At 37.8% G+C, this 2,585-nt stretch overlaps 1 protein-coding gene across 1 annotated transcript in view; it reads left to right on the forward strand.

Moving 5' to 3' along the window:
• Positions 1-960: 960 nt before the first annotated feature.
• The window catches only part of zdhhc8b (zDHHC palmitoyltransferase 8b), a 33,550-nt gene continuing 31,925 nt past the window's right edge, over positions 961-2,585 (forward strand). Inside the window, exon 1 of the mRNA XM_072664678.1 lies at positions 961-1,244. Within this exon, the coding sequence (XP_072520779.1) occupies positions 1,141-1,244 (104 nt within the window). The 5' untranslated portion in view covers positions 961-1,140. The remainder of the gene's footprint in view (positions 1,245-2,585) is intronic.

Here is a 2,585-nt window from a genome sequence, read left to right on the forward strand (position 1 = left end):
CACTTCTTTCCCTAGGGCACTTGATAGGCGGGACCAGACCGGAAAGCTGCCTTCTGATTGGCGCAGCCGCACTGCTGCACAGCATCCGCTGCTTGTGTGTTCATTTTTTTCGTTTCCAAAATAAAAGCCCTGTTAGTCCAGCAAACCATTCTCAAATAGCAGGACGTTCATACGCAAAAATCATACAAAACATGTCCTAAAAATAATAATAATTTAATCTTAATTATTTATTGTAATAGGGGGGAGTATCTGATATGCAATCGTATTTTTTTCAGCTAGTAATGGTTTACCTTTATTTAGTAATTTGACCAGGGGGCTCAAATCAGTGATATAAAACTGTTTATAATTATAGATTATTCTAAAATGAGTGAAAAACCTGTTTAATGTTTAATTAAATTAATCCTCATCACATTTCAAAACTGGAAATCAAATTCCAATAATAATGAATAGAAATTAATTAATAATTTAAGAAACAGAATTAAAAGAAAAATCTAAATAGATAATTAAATGTATATTACACATCTTGCACATTTTAAACGTTTAAACTTAGCTCATCTTTCAAACGTTTTACTTTAATGTTCACACCAGCTGCCACCAGGGGGCGTGTGAAGTCTACGATACTGAACTGACCAGCTCGTGGGTGTGGGTTTTTATTAATATATTTATTATATTACTATTCACGGTTTTTTGCAGAAATGTCAGCTCAGTAACTATCAGCGTTTACGAGCACGCTCCAGACAATAAACATATTACATTAAATACATAATAAAATAAATATTGGACATTAAATACATAATAAGAGTCATCAAAACCTAGAAAGCGGTTTTTAATTATAATTAAAGTTGATTTTTACTCTTTTATTTGAAGTAAAGCTCTGAGGTCTCGCTGAAGCTGCTGAGGAGCGCCGGACTCTTCCTCATCCTCTCCCTCGCAGAGCCCCCTCCCGTTTCTGGGCGTGGTTTGCGCGCACTGGGCGTGGTCTAACGGTGCTGCAGCGCTGTGAGGGCTGGACTGTGCTGGACTGGATCGGTGCGTGTCGGCGTGGATCGCGGAGGATCGCTGTAATTTGGCCGGATTTGTGGATTTTGTGGGATCCTGGTTGTTGATTGGGAGGGCCTGGAGGAATGTGGAGGTTACAGGATGCCCAGCAGCGTCGGAAACACATTTAAACCCACCAAGTACATCCCGGTGTCCACCGCTGCCACCCTGCTCGTAGGATCCACCACTCTGTTCTTCGTCTTTACGTAAGTTTGAAGGAGCTTTTCCCCTCTGGTGGGCTGGAGGAGTGGGGCTGAGTGACCATGCCTTCTTACACTGCGTCCAGTCTTCACTGACCTGCACTACACTGCATTACCCTGCACTAATCTACATTAATCTACATTAATCTACATTAATCTACACCACCTCCCACTGCCTCCTTTAAACCTGCCTGGTCTGCACTGCCTACATCCATCTACATCCATCCACACCGCTTCATTAAACTACACTAATCTACACCGCTTCATTAAACTACATCCATCCACACCGCTTCATTAAACTACACTAATCTAAATCACTTTAATAAACTACATCCATCCACACCGCTTCATTAAACTACACTAATTTACATCACTTTATTAAACTACATTACCTACACCGCTTCATTAAGCGGGCCATGGTCATTAAACTACTAATCTACACCGTTTCATTAAACTACTCTAATCTACACCGCTTCATTAAACTACATCCATCTACACGTTTCATTAAACTACTCTAATCTACACCGCTTCATTAAACTACACTAATCTACACCGCTTCATTAAACTACACTAATCTACACCGCTTTATTAAACTACTCTAATACACACTGCTTTATTAAACTACTCTAATACACACTGCTTTATTAAACTACAGTAATCTAAACCGCTTCATTAAACTACTCTAATCTACACTGCTTCATTAAACTACTCTAATACACACTGCTTTATTAAACTACAGTAATCTAAATCGCTTCATTAAACTACTCTAATCTACACCGCTTCATTAAACTACTCTAATCTACACCGCTTCATTAAACTACGCTAATCTACACCGCTTCATTAAACTACACTAATCTACACCGCTTCATTAAACTACACTAATCTACACCGCTTTATTAAACTACTCTAATACACACTGCTTTATTAAACTACTCTAATACACACTGCTTTATTAAACTACAGTAATCTACACCGCTTCATTAAACTACTCTAATACACACTGCTTTATTAAACTACTCTAATACACACTGCTTTATTAAACTACAGTAATCTAAATCGCTTCATTAAACTACTCTAATCTACACCGCTTCATTAAACTACTCTAATCTACACCGCTTCATTAAACTACTCTAATACACACTGCTTTATTAAACTACAGTAATCTAAACCGCTTCATTAAACTACTCTAATCTACACCGCTTCATTAAACTACACTAATCTACACCGCTTCATTAAACTACACTAATACACACAGCTTCATTAAACTACACTAATACACACTGCTTCATTAAACTACACTAATCTACACAGCTTCATTAAACTACACTAATACACACAGCTTCATTA

The sequence above is a fragment of the Salminus brasiliensis genome, chromosome 20 (genome assembly GCF_030463535.1).
Source record: "Salminus brasiliensis chromosome 20, fSalBra1.hap2, whole genome shotgun sequence".
Classification (NCBI taxonomy): domain Eukaryota; kingdom Metazoa; phylum Chordata; class Actinopteri; order Characiformes; family Bryconidae; genus Salminus; species Salminus brasiliensis.